Source organism: Equus asinus, chromosome 2 (genome assembly GCF_041296235.1).
Source record: "Equus asinus isolate D_3611 breed Donkey chromosome 2, EquAss-T2T_v2, whole genome shotgun sequence".
In the NCBI taxonomy this organism is placed as follows: Eukaryota; Metazoa; Chordata; class Mammalia; order Perissodactyla; family Equidae; genus Equus; species Equus asinus.
Window position 1 is genome coordinate 121,444,116 of NC_091791.1, and position 22,445 is coordinate 121,466,560.

The 22,445-nt window shown below is 42.7% G+C and overlaps 1 protein-coding gene across 10 annotated transcripts in view; it reads left to right on the forward strand.

The window, feature by feature from the left end:
* CTXND1 (cortexin domain containing 1) overlaps window positions 1-22,445 on the forward strand; it is a 73,943-nt gene that overhangs the window by 33,730 nt on the left and 17,768 nt on the right. For 2 of the 10 annotated variants that reach the window (XR_011498124.1, XR_011498127.1), the window contains 4 exons: window positions 7,240-7,375; window positions 11,706-11,864; window positions 12,357-12,449; window positions 13,289-14,936. Coding sequence is in view for 3 of the 10 variants with exons in the window: in XM_070497328.1 (XP_070353429.1) it covers window positions 13,351-13,530 (180 nt within the window). In the remaining 7 variants the exon portion in view is untranslated. Of the gene's footprint in view, window positions 1-7,239; window positions 7,376-11,705; window positions 11,865-12,166; window positions 12,450-13,288; window positions 14,937-15,358; window positions 16,245-22,445 lie in introns of those variants that run through there. The other 8 variants (XR_011498120.1, XR_001399839.3, XR_011498125.1 and 5 more) reach the window with 7 other exon arrangements.

Below are 22,445 nucleotides of genomic sequence, written 5' to 3' on the forward strand. Positions count from 1 at the left end.
TTTTGAGTCCATTTTGACCATTTAGTTTCTAGGAGACAGCCATATCATTGAATATGTCAAATGTATTGGCAGAGTTTTACATAGTACTGCATCAGTAAGTTTGCAGTCTTCTTAGTAACTGTGGTTATATCCCCTTTCTCATTCCTAAAGATGTGTATTTACCTTTTCTATTTTTTCTTAGATTAAATTTGCCAGAGGTTTGTCCAGGTTCAAACTTCTCCAAAGAACTTTCTCTATAGTTTATTTTTAATTCTGTTGGTTTTCTGTTTTGTGAATTATTAATTCCTGCTTTTAATTATACTTATCTCATCTTACAGATTTCCTTGATGCTGTTTATGTAACTTCCTTTGTTGTTTCCTTGTTTCACAGCATTTACATCTTTTTTATTCAAGGATGAAAGTTATGATTTTGCCCCCAAATATAGTAAAGTAATGATTTTGCCCCAAATATGTCACTCACCTCACCCCATAACTTTTAATATATAGTATTCTCATTATAGTAATTTTCTAAATATTCTGTAATTTCAGCTTAGTTTTTTTTATTAATGCAGTAATTATTTTTTAATGTTATTTTAATCAAGTAGCTTGTTGCATTGTTGGTTTGTTTAATCTTTTGTGGTCAGAAAATACAGCTTATAAAATTTCTGCTTTTTAAAATTTATGGATATTTTCTTTGTAAATCTATATTCAATCAGTTTTTGTAAATAATCCATGAACCTTTGAAAGTAATGTGTGTTCCCTACAAGCAATAAAAATGTCTATTCAACTTAGTCATATTATTCAAATATTTTATGTCATTCTACTAGTGTTATCTTTAAATGTTCAAACACATATCTGAACCTACACTTTTCGAGCAACATTAAAATAAAATAATATTTATTGACATTTCCCAAATAATATAAATTTCCTTCCACCTTCCCCCCACTAGTTTTTATTGAAATAATATGGCATTTTAGATACAAGTGATTTTTATAAAGCATTTATGTTATGTAACTCATTTCAAAAATTGTTTTTAACATTTACATTGTTTTCTATCTATATTTATTATAATTATTTACACAGTTGATTGGCTTTTTTATTGGTTTTATTATCCTCTGAATGTTTTCCTCTCCCTTGAATTCTCCACTTTGATGCATTTGTTGGTAGATCTGCCTCCTCTTCAAGCAATACTTTTTTGTTGGAAGGATTTGTGCATGACTTGTATACATGAGATGGGTAGTTAAGACCCTTTAATATCTGAAAACGTCTTTCTGTTGCTCTTGCAGCTGAATAGCATTATTTACTATAGAATTCTTTGTTTATACTCTTCCCCTTTAAAATCCTAAAGATGTTGTTCCCCGCCCTCAGGGATTTAGTGTTGGAGAGGAGATCCTGATGCCAGTCTATTGACATTGTTTTCTTACCCTCTGTGGGTAACCTCTTTTTTCTCTCACTCTTTACATCCTCATAGGGTTTTTCCCCCTATTATCTTTGAAAATAAAAGATCCAAGAAAAATGTAGGTGTAGGTCTCTCTCCATTAAAAATGCCTTATATTCACTTAGTCCTTTTAAGCTAAAGACTTAAGGCTTTCTTCAGCTCAGGGAACTTTTCTTCCATTATTTTTTGATTATCATTTTTTCTATTCTCTTCTTTCCTCCTGAGACCCCCATTCTAAGGATAACTGAACTCTTGGATATGTTCTGACTCTTGGTGTTTGAGCAATCTTGTTCATCTCAGCTTTTCTTACTTATAGGATAAGAAAATTTCTCTCACTGCTTCCAGGAAACTTAAAAATATCTGAGGTATCTGACCACAGCAGGCTGTGGACAGGACTCAACCTTCTCCTCTCAGAGGTATGAGGTGTCACAGGCCAGGTGTGGAATATAGTTGTGTAGTCATCCTCTACCTTTCAATGGCAGACACAGGCAGGAGCCAACACAGGGAGGATACCAGAAGGATGTTCTCACCTATGGGGATGAGTGGAGAGAGCTGCAGGCAGACTGGAACCCAGAGTGAGGGGTAAATGAAACAGAGCAGCTCATGCCCTCAGTGCAGCATAGGTTGGATGGCCTGAACCAAGCAGAGACTCCAGATCCCCATATACACTGAATCCACAAACCAAGCAGGTGACCTGGGGACATGGGTTGCTGACAGAGGGGAGTCCAAAGGCAAGCTTAAGCTAAGCAGGCATAGGTCTAAATTTGGGGTTATCACAGGAGGTGAAACTCAGAGAAAGAGCAGGCTCTGAGCAGACCAGGAGTAATTTAAAGCTTCCAAAGTGTGTTCCGTCCTTGTGCTCATGGGAGAATGGGAAAAGATATGGATGAGAAAAGGACCATTCTTTCATCTGATCCACATGACAACTCCATGAGATAGGCATACTTAGCCCTATTTTACAGGCAGGGAGACTGAGGCCTAATGGAACAACTTTTTCAAGATCCTCTTCTAGAAAATAATGCGCTTGGGTTTTGAACCCACACCCACATGTCTCCAGAGTCTGAGGTTTTCCATGATATTGCATTTGGCTTACATAGCATTATGAAGTAACAATATTGTCTTTTTTTTTTTTTCACCTGTTCTTTATAACCAGTGGAACTCTAGTGCCCTTCTTGGCACTATTCAGTACACTGCCTTCCCAAAGCAAAGATGATTTTTTTCAGGGATTTTATATTTGAAAGTGATTCTATAAGGAGCAGAAGTTCACTGAGGTTGCCTCAAATAACCAATCTTTTAGTGTAAGGCCAAGCAGTGACCTTTCCCCAGTTCTTCTCTCATTGACTTTCCTGGTCTCTACTGATGTTCTTGCTCTGGCTTCTCTTGTTCCTATTGCCACCACCAGGGCTGCAAGTGCCACAGCCTGGTAGACCAGCAAGCTGGGAAAAGCAGGCTCTACATCTCCCACTAGGCAGGCTCCACACTGCAGTTCTTGGTGCTACAGCCTCAGCAAGACCACTGATGAAATTCTCCTTATCTTTGTGCAATTTCTTTCTCCTCCTTTTCCCCAATTATATGGCTGCCTTTGTCTGATTGCACCAGTGTCCAAAGCTGGTGCATACTTGTTCCACCCTCATTTTGGTGTTTGGTTCCCTTTTAACGTGTGTTTTTCTGACAGCCTGCCAGTGAGTCACTCTTCATCTAGTAGCCAGACATAATGTTCTTGTGTGCCCTTGATTGATTTGTTTTCATTTCTCCAAACCTGGGAGAATAGAACAAAAATAGCCTGTGTCTTTTATAGATTGGATGCAGGAATCAAAAGGATTGTGGACAGAAATGTATTATCTTAAAACTCTACAGTGACTCCCTGTGTGAGTTTTCTGTTTCCTGTGTAAAAAATTACCACAAACTTAGCAGCTTATAACAGCACAAATGTATTCTTACAGTTCTGGAGGTCAGAAGTACAAAATGAGTCTTAAGGGGTTAAATCAAGGCGTCAGAAAGGCTGGTTCCTTCTGGAGGCTCCAGGGGAGAATTTATTCCTTAAGTCTTTGCCTTTTAGAGGAGTGTTCCTTGGTTCCCAGCCTCATCACTCCAGTCTTTGCTTTTGTAGTCACATTTTCTCCTCCGCTCTTATAAGGACACTTGTGATTACCTTTAGGACTCAGCCAGAGAGCCCAGGATAGTCTCCCCATCTCAAAATCCTTAACTTAATCACATTGGCAAAGTCCCTTTTGCCGTATGAGATAACATTGACAGGTTCCAAGCATTAGATTGTGGCCTTTACGGGGGCTATTATTCAACCCAGCACAATCCACTCTCTGGCCTCCAGAGATTCACATCTATTCTATATACATTACCCCATTCCAACACCCCCAAAAGTCCCAACCCACTCTAGCATAAACCTGAAGTCCAAAATCTCATCGTCTAAATCATCTAAATTAGGTATGGGTAAGACTCTGTGTATGATTCAACCTGGGGCAAAATTCCATCTGTGGACCTATAAAACAAGTTACCTGCCCCCAAAATACAATGATAGGACAGGCATAGGATAACAGTTATACACATTCCTATTTCAAAAGAGAAAAAAATGGAAGGAAGTAAGGAGTCGCCAGTCCTAATCAAATTCAATATCCAGCCAGGAAAATTCCATTAGTTTTCAATGCCTGGGAATAACGTGTGGCTCAGGTTCCCAGCCTCTGTGCCCATAGCTCTGCCCTCTGGACCAAGGCTCTTCCCTCAGAGTCGTTTTTCTGTTTTCTTGAAGGGTAGGACATATTTGTAGTGGACTAGTTTTCTTTTTTAACTTTATTTAATTTACTTTTTTTCTGTTTTTTTCTCCCCAAATCCCCCCAATACATAGTTGTATATTTTTCGGTTGTGGGTTCTTCTAGTTGTGGCATGTGGGACACCGCCTCAACATGGCCTGATGAGTGGTGCCATGTTCACGCCCAGGATCCAAACCAGCGAAACCCTGGGCCGCCAAAGCAGAGCACATGAACTTAGCCCCTCGGCCACGGGGCCGGCCCCTGTAGTGGACTAGTTTTATCAGCCTATTTTCTACCTGTAGAATTTTGAGAGTCCAACAGCCTTCTTTCATTTCATCTTGTCTCTGTCCCTTTCAATCCAAGCTGGCTGGCAATGTTTCTACCAATGTAACATTCTGAAAACTTTTGTGTATTACCCATGTATGTCACAGGGATTCATTCCATTAGACAAGAGAGTCCACCAAAGATCTTTTCTGGATAATCTCATTTCTATTCCTGTCTTCTGCTGAGATTGCTGAGGGGATCCATGAGTGACACAGCTAATCTCTTTAGCACTAGCAAAGGATTGTCCATTCCCACCTTTGACCTTTTGTTCAGAACATACTATCCAGGCAGTGAATATCCTAATTTTAGTAATCTGAATAAGATGAGAGTCCTTGAGGGCAAGGGTGAAATAATCTCCCAGGGACTTCCAGCTCTCTGCACACATGAGTGAAGCAGCTTCAGTAGCCTAAGAGCAGGCTTCTAAGAAATTGTAGGTGTGAGCTGCTAGGAGCAAAACATGCAGAGACTGGGGGATGTGCACACCAAATGGTTAGGGGAATCCAGGGAGACCTGAATGAGACCAACAGCATCAGCCTCACATTACAAAGTGATACCAGAGAATTGGTATGATGGCTTATAGAAGTATGATGCAATGATGATGCATTCTCTTGGCAGAAATATTCTCTTTTCTAACTTTTAGCCAAAATGGTGCTGTTTCATACTGTCTCCTTGCTCTGGAATTTTCTTAGAGATTAGAGATCTTTAAATATTGGAAGATAACAAGTCCTAACCACAATATTCCATTACTCCTGTCTCCTCCATGCATCTTTGCAGTCCTGGTAGTTGTCATGGTCATAATCATCTCTTAACATATACTCATCATCTTCCTCTAACAGGCCTGTAAATTGCTCTGATAGAGGAATGAGGCCACTGAGTACAGTCTAACAAGACAATGTGATTGTTAGGAAGTTATGACACTGGACATCTTCTCTGCCCTGAGCAGCTGCCATCCGCTTAACCCATCCATCAACTAGGGAAGTGATTCTGACAGGTCACCTTTCATAATGGCTCCACTTCTATTTATAGAACCAGCTGATTATATTGTACATTATCTTTATTACCTGAGTGAATTCACAATGTCTCTGCAGCCTGCTGTTTATCCCAAAAGTGATAAGTGGCATGCTTTTTCAAACCCCTCATCTTCTGAAGGGTATCTGAAGGGCAGCATCCAAGCACTGGTTATCGTCTTCTGTGACATTCACTATGAGCACACGAGGTGTGGACCTGGCCTGGCTCCAGGGTAGTAGTGTCCCTCAGTCAGACTCAGACTCTGCCTTCAAGGAACTCACACATTGCTATGGACTGAATTATGTCTCCCCAAAATGCATATGTTGAAGCCTTGGCCCCAATGTGATTGTATTTGGAGATAGGACTTTTAGGAAGTAATTAAGGTCAAATGAGGTCATAAAGGTAGGGGTCCTAATCTGACAAGATTGGTGGCCTTATCAGAAGAAGAAGAGAGAGCAATCTCTCTCTCTCTTTCCATGTGCACACATTGAAGAAAGGCCATGTGAGGACACAGCAAGAAGGTGGTCATCTGCAAGCCAGGAAGAGAGCCCTCACCAAAAAACCAACCCTACCGACCTTGATCTGGGAGCTCTATCCTCTAGAATTGTGAGAAAATAAATTTCTGCTGTTTAAGCCACTCAGTCTGTGGTATTTTGTTATGGTAGCACGGCAGACTAAGTCGTACATATAAAATAAAGAAATACATCAGCACAGAAAGTGAGAACCCCACCCCCAGCCCTGGGTACCACACAGATTCGTGCACCCTTTGTATTGTGACTGCCTTATTGCTAGTTTTTTCTTAAAACCCTGAGTGAGATACTTGTTTCCTATATTTAGAATGTTCATTTTGTCCTATGGCTTTCCTACAGCATTTAGCAGGACTCTTTTCCATTTGGATCTGCTACATTCCAACCCTAAAACTGCACACTTTGACAAGTATGCCAGGTCAGCCCAGCAGCCATTTCCCTGGAGGGTCATTCACTCACCCAGATCAGAACCTGTGACTCTGAAGCCAGTTCACCTCCAGCCACCCCAAGAAGGTGGCAGAAAGAGTATTTGGCTTGTGCACAGGCTCAGTGCTGAAGGACAACGCAGTTATGTTGGGGACCACTGAGCTTTGGGAAGGCTAGCCCCTCATCTCTCAGGGAACAGCAGCTGAGTTCAGTGTTGCATTCCCTCCTGGGTGTCGTGTCCTCACTTTGAAACAGAGTTGGCTGGGTCTTGTGCCTGCACAGTAATTAAGGTTAATGAGCACACTCCATCTGGAGAGCAGAAAGGCAAATCTGTTCTTTGAGTTCACATTCTTGGCACTCATCCCAGCTGGAAGGATCCAGAAAACACTGATAATCTTCCCCTGTGGGATGTTGCCAGGTTATAGGGCCCGGTCCTGGCCCCAGACAAGACAGGGGAGGGTCACAAGGCAATCTCTCTGAGATCTGACATCTACAATCTGTGCAGGGCATCTGATATTAACTTAAGGCAGATTTTGGGCCTAGGATTTCAGAGTCAGTGTTTGAGAAGACAGACTGAGTCCTGCTGTGAAATGCAGGGGTATGAAACTCTAGCATATACATCCTTCCCTGAGAGTCATCAGTAACAATGTGGAATCAGTGCCACAGGGTCCAAGGCATGGCCTGGCTGGGTCAGAAATGTGTATTTGCTCCAAGTTCAGCTGTGCCATTGCTCTGAGACTCTAAGAAAACCCCTTCTTCTCCTTATATTCCAGACTCTTCACCTATTAAATGGAGAGCGGTGGACTAGATCCGTGTTTCAAAGTATGATCCAAGGAGCCCAAGAAGGTCTATGGATGCCCAGAGTGGAAAATGCACAGCACACCCAAGATGGTCTTACTGCTGGATAGGGTGAGAGGAAATGGTTCTGTATGTTAGCAGGTACAATAGAAGGAAATATTTCTGAAAAAAGAAAAGACAAAGCAAATATGATTGGGTAATAGTTGCAGATTCTGCACAATGGCAATTGGCACTTGTTATTTCATTGTTTATACTTCTCTAGGTCTTAAATTTCTCAAACAATTAAAGCAGGAGCAGGTCTTGACCTAGCTGTGAGTAGGGCACTAACCTCCTACCCTCAACACATGCATATGTACATATTGAAATTTAAAGTTTCTTTTTATTTTACATAAATTATATCATATTTGAGGTATTGTTCCTCAACTTACTTTTTCACTTAACAAAATTTCTTAGACCTCGTGTGTGTGTGTCTTTTTAACTGCCTCAGGGTATCCCATGTCACAGACACACCATGGCTGTTTTAACCATTCCTTTATTGACAGATATTTCACTTGCTCCCAGTTTTTCTCTGTTACAACAATACTTCAGTGAACATCTTTCAAAATCCCAGAGCTGAGAAGCAACAAAACTTTGACAAAACATGTATTTCCTAATCCCCAGGCCTGGGCTTCCACATAATTGTTAGCGGTTATTAGAAAATGACTGATGTTCTTAAGTTTCATGCTTTTGCATTCTACAGCATAGAATCAAATATCAGTTGATGGGTAATCCTGAATAGATTCCCCTACGCAGTTTTCAGTTGTCTCAAGGCATTGAGGAGAAAAACTAGACTTCAAGACATGTCAAGAAGGAATAGCCCAAGTAAATATCCCAGGTTCTCAACTCGGAACCCTGGAGGGCAACACAGTACAAGTGTTGTCAAACCAGAGGTAGTTACTAGCCTTGTTTACAAGAAGTGAACCCCCCTTCAAGTAAGTTCAGCTCCATATTGGATTAAGGTGATCTGCCTGAATTCTAGCTGCTTACCAGAGCATGTGATAAATGCTCTCTAGCAAAGGATAGCATCATCCAGAGCCACTACAATTGTTGTCATCAATGCTCGGCATCCCAGTGAAATTTTATCAGATATATCAAGAAGTTGAACCAAAAGAAAAAGTAAAACAATAGAAGTAGACCCACAGATGACCCAGATATTGGCATTATCAAAGATAGTCTTTAAAAAAATGTGGTTAATATGTTCAAGAAAATAAGTAACAAGGTGAAAAATTTCACTAGAGAGCTGGAAATTTTGTTAAAGGATCAAATGGAAATTCTAAGACTGGAAAGTAAAACTGAAGTGAAAATTCAAATAGATAGATTTAACAGCTGATTAGACACAGCAGAAGAGAAGATTAATGAACTGAAAGTTTAGTAGAAAATATTCGGACTAAAGTATAAAAAGAAAAAATACAGAAATAAAGCATCATCAACAAAATCTGAAATAGTGAAAAGGTCTACATCTACTTGGAGAATCAGAAAGGGAAGTGAGAGAGAATGGGACAGATGGATATTTGAAGGAGGAAAGAGCCAAGAATTTTCAAAAACTCACGAGATATGAAGTGAGATTCAAGAAGTGATACAAACACTAAGTAGAAAAATACAGGAAAAAACATACCTAAGCACCTCCACAGTAAACTGTGGAAAACCAACGACACAGAGAATCTTTAAAGCAGGCAGAGAAAAGGGCACATTACCTCCAACAGTTAGACCTAAGGGAATATTATTCCTGTGAGCCTTCCTGAAAGATGCACTAGAGAACAATCTACAGCCAAAGAAGAGGTGACAGGAGAAACCTCAGCAAAAGGGCTCGTGGTGAGCATTAAATATATTTAACTGCGAGATTAAAACTAAGGTGGACATAAGAGGAACAACATTATGTGAACACTACACACTCTAACTATGTAGAAATAATAGAACTAACTGAAAATAGGAGAAGAATGGAGAAAAAAGGTGTAAATTAGAATAAGCTCCCTAATTTCTTAATACATAATAGCTGGGAATAAAATAGATATTTAAAGTTGACAACTTAAATTATAGAAACTTAAGCAATTTAGAAGAACAAAGGTAAATAATAAGAAAACTAATACTAGTGACTAAAATTAGGTGATGGAAGAGAAAAAGAAGAATAGGAGTAGGAATCAGGGATAAAGGAAAAATCATGAATAAAATAATAAAGATCAAACAAATAAAATGAATATATTTATCTCAATTCTCCTTCCAAAGTCAAAAAGAACAAAAATCCAATAGAAAAATGGAGAAAAGGTATAAACAGAGCACTCACAAAAAAGGAAATACAAATGGATCTTCAGCATATGCAAAGATGTTTAACCTCATTCACTAAGAGAAACGAAAATTAAAAATACCCTGAAATTTACAAAGGCATATGCATATATCAGATCCCAAGAATGATACACTTCAGATTTGTACATTTCACTATAGGTAAGTTTTATCTTTCAAAAAATGATAAAGAAATGTTGAATTTTAATTAATAATATGCAAGCTAAAGTGCTTTGAATTGAAGTGTGCTAATATCCACATCTTTCTGTGAAATAGATCCCCAAAATAAGAAGGATAGATGATAGATAAATAGGAAATAAAACAAATATAACAAAATGTTAACAACTGCAGAATCTAGGTGGTGAATTAATGCATGCTCACTGTACAATTCTTTCAACTTTTTAGTATGTTTGAAAATTTTCATAATAAAAAGTTAAGGAAAAAATACCTCTAGGTAACATATTCTTTCAATTTGGCAAAAATAAAAAAACTTGATAACTCTGTTTTCCAGGTTGTAGGACAACAGTCCCTCTCAACCTTTGCTGGTCGAGGCTTACTTGGGTTCACCTTCTAGAGAGAATAATTCCAATCAGAAGTAAAATGGATATGTCCTTACAGACAGCAATTCCACTAAAGACACTTAATCTTCAGACATGCAAAATGACATAGCAACAAGGATATTTTTTCCATGATTGTACGATAAACAAAAGATTAGAAATCATCTCAATGTCTAATTTATAAAAGAATGAGAGAGGCTGATCCCGTGGTTGAGTGGTTAAAGTTCCACGTGCTCTGCTTTGGTGACCTGGGTTTGCAGGTTCGGATTCTGGGTGTGGGCCTACCCCATTCATCAGCCACGCTGTGGAGGCATCCCACATGCAAAGTAGAGGAAGATTGGCACAGATGTTAGCTCAGGGCGAATCTTCCTCACACACACACACACACACACACACACACACACACAAAGAATGGTAAAAGATACTATCGTATAGCCATACAATGAAATACAATATAGGTATTAAGAAGAAAGAAGCAACTTTCTATGTACTGATATGCAGTAATCTCCAAGGTATATTAAGTGAAAAAAGTAAGGCATGGAAAGTTTGTATAACAGGCTTGCATTTTGTGTAAAAAACAAATACATAAACATCCATGTTTTCTTGTATATGCATAGACTACCTCCAGATTATGTATGGATGAGGACCTCATAACAGTAGTTTTCTCTTGGGAGATGACTTGGATCACTGGGGATAGAGGTAGTTAGAAAACTGCTTTTCACTGTTTGCTTTTTGTACTTTTTGAATTTTGAACTGTGTATAAATATTATTTATACAAAATGTTACATATAATCCTCAAAAATTTAAAAATAGAATTACCATATGATCCAGCAATTCTGCTTCTGGATATGTACCCAAAAGAATTGAAACAGGGCTTCAAAGAGATATTTGTACACCCACGTTCATAGCGACATTATTCACAATAGCCAAAAGACAGATATAACCCAAATGTCCATCGATGTATGAATGGAGGAACAAAATGTGGAACATTCATACAATGCAATATTTATTCAGTCCTAAAAAGAATGGAAATTCTGACACAGGCTATAACATGGATGAACCTTGAGTACATTATGCTAAGTGAACTAAGCCAGTCACAAAAAGACAAATGGTGCATGATTCCACTTATATGAGGCATCTAGAGTAGTCAAATTCATAGAGACGGAAAGTAGAATAGCGCTTACCAGGGGCAGAGGGGAGGAGGAATGGGGGGCTGTTGTTTAATGGGCACAGAGTTTCAGTTTTGCAAGATGAAAAGAGTTCTGGAGACGGATGGTGGTGATGGTTGCATGACAAAGTGAATATCCTTCATGCCACTCAACTGTTTACTTTAAAATGGATACTATGGTAAATTTTATGTAATGTGTATTTTACCAAAATTTAAAAAAAATTATATTTTTTAAAATAGAGAAAGAAAGACAAAAACAGCATTAGAACAAAGTGTTGTGGCTTCCACAACCATGCCCAGGAAGGAGCTGCCAGGTGAGTCCTTCCTGCCGGCAGAGATCACGTCTGGGCCTGGGCTTCTCAGGAAGTAACTAGCCTTCTTCTGTCCTGCTCTGTTTCAGCTGCTGCCAGTACAGGTGTCTGCTCTCTGAGTGAAAGCCCACTGCTCTCATTGGCTCCCAGCTGATGTCTGGCTACCCCTCTCTCTCCTAGAGCAGCCCCAACCAGAGTGCCAGCCCACCCAGTGGCCCTTATGAAGTGGTGACCACTCCCACCAGCAGGTCAGTGCCCTCTGGGAAGGGGTGAGGAGGGAGACAAGGTTTGAATGAGGGGAAAGCACGGTCGCTTGTGGTTACATATATGCCAGGACCAGCTGGCCCAGAGCTTGCACAGGTTTCTTCCTGAAGCTCTGGAGGGGTTGGGGGAGATGGATCTCCACTTTGCCTTCCACCAGAGCAGGGAGAAGCATACAAAAGTCTAGGGTTTAGGATGTGGGACCTTGGGTTAAGTCATTTCCCTTTTCCATGCCTCAGTTTCCACATTTATAAAATGAACATTACGAGACCTGCTAACTTGCTTCTAGGGCAGTCGTGAGGATCAAACAATAAGCTGGACGTGAAAGTACAATGTACAGCTCAAGTGCTCCAAAAGTTCAGGGATGATGATGATGATTGCTATATGTGGAGAGAGAGAGCAGCAGTGTCCCCTCGTCCTAAAGCCCTCTCTGGCAGCTGGGCTGGCAAGGACTGACCTGCCTTCCTGGTCTGCTCCAGGGAGCTCCAGTTTCATTCAAAGTATTTACTGACCACCTTCTGGGCGAGGGACTGTGCTGAATTGCGCTGAATCTTCACACGCCTGTGACTCAGGTATTATCACCTGCCCTCAGTAGAGAGGAAGTCAGTAAATAGCCCCAAGATGAATGAGTGATGTGTTGGTGTAGACGTGGCTGACAGAGTCCCAACAATAATCTTAAATTGCCCAGGGCTGCACTGCCAGGCAGTGGCAGAGCTGGGATTGGGGTCATCTGACCGCCATGACTGTCCTTCCCACCATACCAGCAGTTTTCAAACCATGTTGCAGGGGCTCAGCAGAAGTTCCTAGGGAGTCCCATGAGACCCCCTCAGGGGGGAAGGGATGCAGATTCTCCGTGCTTTCCACCCAGATTGGGGACAGTAACTCCTTTTCAATATACTCATATACTGGTGTTCAACAATTGGTTTCATCTGAAATCTAGGTTCCATTGCTTTAAAAAGTATATTAATTACCTAATGCTTTTGTGCTTTCCGATCACCCTCAGTCGGTGGCTTGGCAGCGTTGAAAGCATTGTTATAACTTTCCTCCTAAAGGATTGCAGGCGGTGGAGGCAACGGCAGGGGCTCCAGCCCCAAGAGCCCTTGCCCTTCCCCTGCCACACTTAAGGCCCTACCCCTGCAGGGACTCCCCTGTCACCTCCCTTTTCCCACCCTGGGAGGCACAGTCTGGGGCTTGCCAGAGACCTCGGTTACCTACAAAGTTCAGGGCTGAGACATGTGGGCCCCTGGATGGGGTGTATGTGTCTCTTTTCCTTCCTTAACCTGATGTGGGGTGGCCGGAGCAGTGAGTTCTCGCTCCAGGAGGGGCAGATAAGGAAGAAGGGCTGATGCCCTGCCCCCAACCCAGGCAAGTGGACATGACCCCCCCTGCCCACTGCCACGGCTCTCTGCAGGGGTGGAAAATGGTACCAGTCAACCCCGAGGCGGAGGAAGAGCCCACAGTAGCTGCCGCAAGATGGAGGAGCCTACGCCCGAGCCCGTCTATGTCGATGTGGACAAAGGACTGACCTTGGCCTGCTTCGTCTTCCTCTGCCTCTTCCTCGTCGTGATGATCATTCGCTGTGCCAAGGTCATCATGGACCCTTACAGCGCCATCCCCACATCCACCTGGGAGGAGCAGCACCTGGATGACTGAGATGGTGGGGACAGCAGGGCGGGGACCCTGGCGCTCTCTGGGAAGGGGAGGTCCAGGATGCACCTCTGTGTCCCTAGCCACCAGCCTGCCAGCCCATAGAGGCAAGAAATGGATTTGGCCACAGGGGATGCAGAAGGGTCACCTTAGTTTTGCCTGCTATTACAGGAGAACCAGCGTGAAATGTTTGGGGTGCTGTGGGTGTTGCAACCTGGGCAGCCTGGGGCAGACTGGGAATAAGAGCATTGGACCAGGAGTCAGGAGGCCTGGGTTCCAGTCTGGGGAATCACTGTGAGACTATGGGGTGGTCACCTTCCCTGGCTCCTATGCACCTTTTGGAATTGGATCCAGGACAGACATCCACTGTCACACAACAGTGGTCTTGTTTTGAGGAGACTGCCCTTAAAATGCAACGTAGCACATGCACTAGCCTTGGAGGCTCCTAGCACAGTTGTCCCACCTGAGCCCAGCCCCCTCCCAATGGGCTAGCAATAGACCTGGTGGTGAAGCATGAAAGGGGACATCCGGTGCCTCACCCGAAAATTCACAAACAACACAGGGGCTACTTCCCCCAGTGTTTTTTTTTTCAACTAAAATATAAAGGGGTATATTTTTCCTGTTATAAATGAAATGTACATTTTAGAAATTTGAGAAATACAGAAGAATAGAAGGAAAGGGGGAAAATAACACTTATAATTCCACCTCCTAGAAGCCACCATTTTGATATATTTTCTCCCAGCCTTTTTTACACATATTTTTTAAACAGTCAAATTCATAGTGTATGCATGATGTTGTATCACTTCATATTACAGCATGAATAGTTTCCCATTTCATCAAACACTCTTCATAGCCATCATTTTTAGTGGCTGCAGAGTATTCTATCAGGTGAATAGGTCATAGTTTAAAAATCATCTTCTTTGGTCATACCTTTAATTTTTTTGCTAACTTTTCCTCATACAAAACTATTTCACCCAGTAACTTCTTGAGAGTGCACAGTGTATGAGATGAATAGTGGACAGGAAGACCTGGGTTCTAGTCCTGTCAGTTACTCAAAAGCTGTGTGACCCTGAGCAAGTCACTTCACCTCTCAGTGCCTCAGTCCCTCATTTTATAATGGGGAGGAAAAGCCTTGCCCTTTTTGCTTTGTGTAAACCTCATGTGGGTGAAAGGACAGGAGGGGGAGTGCTTTGAAGGTCAATGTACTGTGGGTAGGGGGGCCAAGGAAGAAGTTGTTGATAATGACTCTTCTTGGGGCCTCCCTCCTCTCTCTTCTTCCTACACTTCCACCCCCCTCCTACTTCATCACCTACATCTATGACCTTGCAGCAAGAATATTGAACCTGATCCCAAGTCCCAATTCCTCTACTCCCATGTTATATGACCCCAAATAAACCACTTAGCCTCTCTGAGCCCCAATTTCCTCATCTGTAAAATGAGGGAATAACATCTACCTCACAAGGTTGTTGTGAGGATGAAATGAGAGAAAATGGGTAAACATTAGTGTCTTTTCTTGATTCTACCACCCCAGGAGAAGCCAGGGGTCTGAGCTGGGAGGAGCAGAGGTTCAGGGTTGCCCTCCATGCACAGCCTGAAACCTAGGGCTTTCCTCAACTTCCCAGGGTCGCTTCCTACAGGTCAAATCGCCCAACCAGGACCACTGGTCAGAGTAAAACTAACAGCAACCTCTCCCAGTACCTGACCTCAAGGGATATGGTGTCTATTAATTTATCTAATTGTCATTGTCATCAGTTTTCCCACAAACATGATATGAAGTTAAACTAGACCACTTGAACTCCCCTTCTTCTGAATGCATTTATTCTATTCCTCCAAGACATGGCCTGCCATCCCCATCAGAAGAGACCTGCAGCTGTGAAGAAGCTCAAGGCTCCCTTCTCATCACCTGCATCCCAGCCATGGGGCCCACTCCAACCCAGGCCACCTGGGAAATGTGTTTCCAAAGCACTGTCACCACTGGGTGACCCCTGAAAGTGAACAAGGCCACAGCTGTTCAGGCAGCATTCCAGGGCATATCCAGCTGTTTCCCCCCATTATGTGGGATGCACAAAGGGACAGCTGGCAAAGGCAGTGGACCAAGATGCATTGGAGGCTGTATGTAAGGGGAGGATCTAGAGCAAGGAGCTTGTGCATTGCCTCGTGCCCAGCAGGAGCCTTCATTTTGCAGCCTACCTCAGAGATACCACACACTTCTGTGAAAATCCCATCAGCATGGATTTACAATGTAAATCGGAACCAAATCCCAATCAGTTAATACCAGATCCCAAGAGAAAAGGCAAGAGCTTGACGATCACTTGAAGATCTTGACACTTTAGAACTCTCAGGAGTAAACAACAGGGGACCCAAGGGCTGTGCTGCTCAAACTGTGACGAAGGACAAACAGCATCTGCCACACTGAGGAGCTTGTTAGAAATCCAGAATCATGGACTCCACTCCAGACCTGTGGGATCAGAATCTCTGGGATGGGCCCAGGAATCTGTTAGCAAGACCCACCAAGTGATTTGTATGCACATTAAAGTTTGAGATGCACTGCCCTGGGGATCCCTTGGTCCCAATTAATTCTTTCCATCTCTAGATTTGCTAATATATCCCATCCTATCTCTTGACTCTTTTTCTGGTGACAAGGGGAAATAATGTTTCAGAAAATTTAAAAATCATTCCCAATCCAAGCCTCCTGCAAAATAGAGATTTTCATTGTATGTCCATATGTTCCCTTCTAATGTTTGTCCACGTGCAAGATTTATTTTTTTCATAAACGCTATCAGTTACATAATTTAAATCATACTCTCTCCTAACATTACATCATAAGCATGTTTCTGCTACCTTCTTCCTATTTATGACTTTAGTGGCTATAAAACATGCCATCTAGTGCATGTACATAATTATCCAGACTCCTATTTTTAAGTACTCGGATTGCTTTCATTTTTCCTATTTTATGTGTTCCAAAAGAAAAAAGAAAGCTAAAGACAGATGTGATGAACCCTGAGGGCTTGCTCAGGACAGTGGAGAATAAATATTTAAATTACACCCCTTCCACCTAAGAAGCACACAAGGGAGGGAGACCTGTCTAAGCATTTGATAATATTCAGGGTAAAAAAACAACTGGAATTTCCAGCTTTTGTTGTTGCTTTATGCTCCTAAAGAATGGAGGAGATGGTCCTTTGTGACCAGAACGCCTTAACCAGTTTCTGGCTAGCTGAGATGAAGTTTGAGGTTGTGGATGGAGAGATAAACTGTTTAGCAAAAGAAAGAAACAGAATTTTTGAGGACTGGAAGCTGGCAGAGAGGAAATGAAAGGTATTCAGAGAGAGAGGCCTGTGACGTTGGCCACAATCCAGGACTTAAGGGAAAATGTGACCAGAGAGAAACTTCCCACTGCTGGGAATGGGCAATGGATTTTCCAGACAGCGGTGTCTAGTAGCCACTTTTCAGTTTTGCTTGTTCTGTGCTCTACTACAGTCCCTTCATGTTACTCCAAATCCTCAGTAAAGTCTCACACACAATCCACTTTGTAGCAGTGGTATTTAGGGACAATAAAGACATCTGGGAGGTGGGGAATGTGAAGGAGTGCCATCTGAGAAGGGCCAGCTGTCCCAGGGATAAGTGAGGTAGAAGAAATAGGCAGAAGTAGGAAATCAGAATGACAGTCACTAGGAGAAATGTGACCCCTAAGGATGATCAGATAAGCTGATATGAGTAATAGGACACTAGTTTTGCCACCCTTGTATATCATTTCCCATCATCTCTATTTCATTTTTTCCGAATAGTTGCTCAAATGTCTTATTTCTTTGTTCTTATCAAATTGAAAGACCGGTACTCCTTAGCTTATAAAATTGTCCCAGAATTCCAGAGGCTGACTTAATCCAAAAGGGGCTGGTGTTGCTTCCAAACACCAAGTGGAGAAAATTGCAAAGCCTAGTGTGGGGGCTGGCCCAGTGGCACAGCGGTTAAGTGCGCACGTTCTGCTTCTCTGCGGCCTGGGGTTCGCTGGTTCGGATCCTGGGTGAGGACATGGCACTGCTTGGCAAAAGCCATGCTGTGGTAGGCGTCCCACGTATAAAGTAGAGGAAGATGGGCATGGATGTTAGCTCAGGGCCAGTCTTCCTCAGCAAAAAGATGAGGATTGGCAGTACTTAGCTCAGGGCTAATCTTCCTCAAAAAAAAAAGCCTAGTGTGTCCACTAGTGTGGTAGTGTGGTTTCATGCCCCGTGATCTCACCATTAAAGACTGGTCCTGCCATGTATGATGAAAGACAATCTGTAGTGCCCTTTTTGGGCTATTGCTCAGTCTGCTGAGAGGTGCTCGAGCTGAGCTCCCAGGGTCCACATTCACATGCCCAGTTCTTCTGTCCAAACATAGCACAAAGACAGGTGGACTGTGTCCAGAGGGGCAGACAGCCTCAGTCACACCCGCCCTCCCCCTGAACCCTTATGTCCTTGATGATCATCAGCTAAGACTCTTCTTCCCTCCTGGGGAGTTTGTCTTTGGGACCTGTATCAGTCAGCATCCTAGCAGGGAAGAGATGGCACACCCAAAGCGTTAACTGAAGAAGATTACAGAGGTTGGGCAGAGTTAAGGGAAACAATAGGGGACAGGCCACAATGTGAAGCCATTACCACCTCGGCCTGAAGAGACAAGGAGAAGGAGGAGTGTCCCCAGAAGCCAGTGGGAGCTGTAGCAGTGGGAGAGGAGTCACTCAACAGGAGCCATGGCTGCAGGTAGATGATCAAAACTCTGCCAAAGTGCAGCCCAGTAGGAACAGTGGGGGGAATAAATGCCTTGACCTCTCACCTCCTGCCCTCCAATCTCCTGTCTGGATCTCCTATTAGCGAAAAACAACAGAAGCTAAAGGACAGAGGACCCTGAGTGACATGGTCCATATATGTCAGCATACTGGAGCAAATGAAAAATAACCAGTATAGCCTACCCCTTTACCATGCAGCATCCATTCATGCATGAACTTTGCTTGGATGGGGAAAATATACGTCCCCAACCTAGAGACATGAAGTCCCATCAACCACTATATTGTCTGGGGTGATATCAGTTTAGTCCCTCTCCCCCCTGGAACCTACACTGTAATGTATCCACCTCTAGGTGAGTAAATAAAACAATTAATATAAAGCATAGCTGCTAGAGTCACCTTTCTCTGGTGACCATGAGGCCTAGGTTGATGACCACAGTGTTGCTCCTCCACCACCCATTCCATGTGCCCTCTACCTTCAACAGTCCCTCAGCTGTTGGAGTATTTTATCTAGTGAAATGACCCACATCTTCATTCAGAGAGGATCCAAATTCTTGGTGCCCTGTCTTTATTGGGTTGCCAGTTTCCACAGACTCCCAAAGAATACAAGGAGGCCTTGAAGGCCTCACCTGGAAGAATTTTAGAACCCTCAAGAGAGAATAGATACCCTAGGACAGAGTTACTCAAACTATGATCTGAGGGTGGATAGCATCAGCATCACTGGGGAGTTTGCTAGAAAACTAAATTCTAAATTCGCCCCCACCCCAGACCTACAGAATGGGGATATGGGATGAGGAGTAACAAGAGATTCCTCAGTAAATCCCTGGTTCACAAGCTAGTCCCCTTGCCCCCATTGTGTAGCAGTAACCACATTTCCCCTTGGATATGGGGACAAATCACTCTGACAACACAGTGATCCTTTGCCTACTGGTTCAATATCAGGAGACCAAATTGGCCACGGGATGATCTCAGTTTCCAATTTAACAGACCCCTAACTATGTTCCCTGGTGGAAGCATTTTTTCTTTGTCACTAGGAATTTCCAAACCCACTAAGTCCAAGCTTACAAGGATGGAAAACAAAAATTCTCTAAGTGGGTTATTAGGTATAATAGTGAAAAGAATCACTCTCGCCTCCATCCCTTGGTTCCCAGACTAGGATCATCTGGCTAGGATCATACCTTGGCCTCTGGCTTAAGGTAAATACTGCATCCTGATGCAGCATAACTGATGCATGAGCCACCATAACTGAACCTTCCACAGGCCATTTGAAATTTCAGTCCTGGCAACTGCTTCTGAGTGATGAAGCATATAGCAAACAGTGAATTTCATTGGCATGAACCCACTGCTGCACTTTCCTTACAAACAAGTTCTTTGGTTGAAGGTCATGTTTGTGAGATAGGCTGAGATGATTGAAACACCACAAACAGTGGGGAGGGCAGGCATGGCAAATCCATATCCAGAATATGAGTCTATTCCCACTACCCTCCATGATGGAAGTGGTCCAATGTAATCAACCTGCCATGAAGTGGCTGGCCTATCTCCCACAATCCACCTCTGGGGAATGGTGCCATATCAGGGGATGAGCATTGGCTTCATCCATTGGCAGGCTGCATATCCAGAAGTGATGGAAACCAGATGAGCCTTAATGAGGGAAAGTTCATGTTGTTGAACCCATGTACAGCCTCCCTCCTTTCCACTATGGTCACTTTGTTCATGATGCTATTAGGCAAGCACCAGAGTGGCTAGGGGAGGAGGCTGACATCTACAGGTTGGGTCATATTGTCCACCTGATTATTGAGAGCCTTCTCTGCAGCAGATGCCTTCTGATAGGCGTTTAGTTGGCACATGAATATCTTCATATTTGGGACTCCTTCAAAGACGTCCTTCCACCAAGACTGCCTTGAATCCTCTCTTCCAATATTATACAGTTGGCTTAGCATTCTGATTCTCCTATTGTACATGGCTAGAAGCTCCATACAACATCCCTATCACACTTCCTGTATCATTGGGTCTGCTGGGCCTTAAGGCCCAAAGAGGAAGGTAGCTTTCATCACAGCCTGAACCTTTTCTAGAACCCTTTATTGCTCTGGACCCATTCAAACCCAGAGCTTTATGATGTACCCAGTAAATGCATCAGAGCCACACACACAAATGCACTATGCATTGCTCCAAAAGTCCAAAGAGGCCCGTCATCCAGTGAGCCTCTTTCTTCACAGTGGATGATGCAAGGTAAAGCAACATATTTCTCTTCTTAGAGGGGATATCTCAACATGTCCCAGTCTGCTATAACCATCAAAACTTCACCAACATGGCAGGCTCCTGAATTTCCATAGAGGTTTTCTCTCACCCTCTGGCAATGACATGCCATCTCTGGTGCTTGATACTTCCCACTCACCAGAGCCAGTTAGCATAATATCATCAACAACAGAGAGTTGAAGAATTGGCAAATTCCTGAGGTAACGCAATTAAGGTATACAATTGTCTCCTGTCAGGTGAATGAAGGTGAACTCTTTTTGATTATCTTTATTGATTGGGATGCAATAGAAAGTATTTCCTAGTACAGTGGTTCTCAAACTTTAGTGTGCATCAGAATTACCTAGAAAGCTTGTTCTAACACAACTTCTGGGCCCTACTCCAAGAATTCTTAATTCAGTTGTCTTATTGTCAGTTCTATAATTTGTCAGTTGGAATCCTATAATTTGTATTTCTAACAAATTTCAAAGTGATGCTGAAGCTGCTGATCCAGGGATCACACTTTGAGAACTGCTGTTCTAATAGGTCACAAGGGACCATACCAGGTGCATTACAGGTGCCAGAGGCTGAGCTGATCTTCTCTAGTAAAGATACCACATCTAGAGCAACTTCTGAGATGGGAATTAATTCTTGATTGTGTTTATAAAAATCTATAGTCATTCTGTAGGACCCATTGACTGTTGCAACAAGCAGGTAAGTTAAATGTTGATGAGATTAGAATCACCTGCCCTACATCTCTCAAGTCTGGCAGGAGCACAGTTCCCCTGAAGATGCAGCATTGCTTTTGGTTTACTATTTTGGTACAAGGAGGCAGTTCCAGGGGCTTCCATGGGGCCCCTTCTACAATAATAGCCCTCACTTCATGGGTCATAAAACCAATGTGGTATTCCCACCAGTCATTAAGTTTGTATCTTTGCTGACTATACATTCCAGAACCAGAGAAATAACCACAGGATGGGATGGTGATCCTTCTGGAGATGCTCTCAGGCCACCTGACTCTTTTAAGCCCCCACTCTGACCAGCAGATTACAGTAGAATTTGGGAGATTAGCTTTAGTTCTGAGGTAGTTTCTAATAACTGTTGCAGGCCTGGGTATTTCTTTCTTCCAAGTACATGGCCACCCTGGTAAATGGCCATTGGTCCCTCTGGGAAAGCTTGGAAGGATATTTACAATGTATTTACAGCCAGGTCACAGGGGCCTTCCTCAAAGGGACCTAGGTTCCCCAAAAATTGAAGGACCCAAGTTTGTAAATGGACTTAGACCTGGGAACAGAATTAGTGGTCATGAATTCTTACTAGGATGACTCAAGTCAAACTTTGGCCCACAGACCTAGAATTTTTCTTCTGATATAGGTCAAGCATCTATTTCATTTCTAGGTATCTCGTGTCAATCGGCCGTGCCCCAGATCCCAGTGGTTCAAAATATTCTTATTACCATTCTGCTCCTGCTGCTTTTATGGTTGTAGCACCCATCTTGTTTCTGATGGTTAGGCACCATCACTTAATCCCTTCCAGTCCATGGAACCCCATTATTACCACTGAAATCTTGCAACAAAATGCTGTAGCATCATCTCCCACCATGTCTAACCTATAAAGGACAGCTCTTCAAGAATGCTGGGACTCTCCTTACTAATGCATTCTTAATACCTTGGTGAAAGGATTGTCCTCAGGGCCCTCCAGAAAGATTTGTTTTGAGGTGACTGAGCCAGCTACAAATAATAGACATACTCCAACATTCTCATCTCATTGAGCCTTTGGACTCCCTCTGCAGTATCCCAGGGAAATTCCAGGCATCACAGCCTCATTGATGGCAGGCCACTTATTGACTTTATATTTCAATTAACTTAGCAGACTATTAATGCTACTCTCAGGTGCTTGAGCCATCATATTAAATCCAGAATCCTGTGTG